The sequence below is a fragment of the Haliaeetus leucocephalus genome, unplaced genomic scaffold (genome assembly GCF_000737465.1).
Source record: "Haliaeetus leucocephalus isolate CR32 unplaced genomic scaffold, Haliaeetus_leucocephalus-4.0 Scaffold306, whole genome shotgun sequence".
Classification (NCBI taxonomy): Eukaryota; Metazoa; Chordata; class Aves; order Accipitriformes; family Accipitridae; genus Haliaeetus; species Haliaeetus leucocephalus.
The window spans coordinates 264,210-264,496 of NW_010972742.1; the positions used below are offsets into that span (position 1 = coordinate 264,210).

General features: G+C 71.8%; 1 protein-coding gene across 1 annotated transcript in view; it reads left to right on the plus strand.

Moving 5' to 3' along the window:
• NR6A1 (nuclear receptor subfamily 6, group A, member 1) overlaps positions 1-287 on the plus strand; it is a 108,858-nt gene that overhangs the window by 90,273 nt on the left and 18,298 nt on the right. Inside the window, exon 3 of the mRNA XM_010570709.1 lies at positions 87-216. Coding sequence (XP_010569011.1) covers positions 87-216 — 130 coding nt within the window. The remainder of the gene's footprint in view (positions 1-86; positions 217-287) is intronic.

Here is a 287-nt window from a genome sequence, read left to right on the forward strand (position 1 = left end):
CGGGATGCCGGGATGCCGGGATGCCGGGATGCCGGTGCCGGTGCCCGCCGCATCGCCGCCGCCCGCCGCCGCAGGGTTTCTTCAAGCGGACGGTGCAGAACAACAAGCACTACACCTGCACCGAGAGCCAGAACTGCAAGATCGACAAGACCCAGCGCAAGCGCTGCCCCTACTGCCGCTTCCAGAAGTGCCTCTCCGTGGGGATGCGCCTGGAAGGTAGGGCTAAGCCGCCGGCCGGCTCCCCGCGGGCACGGCCGGGCTTCCGCGGCTGCGGACGGGGCCGGGGG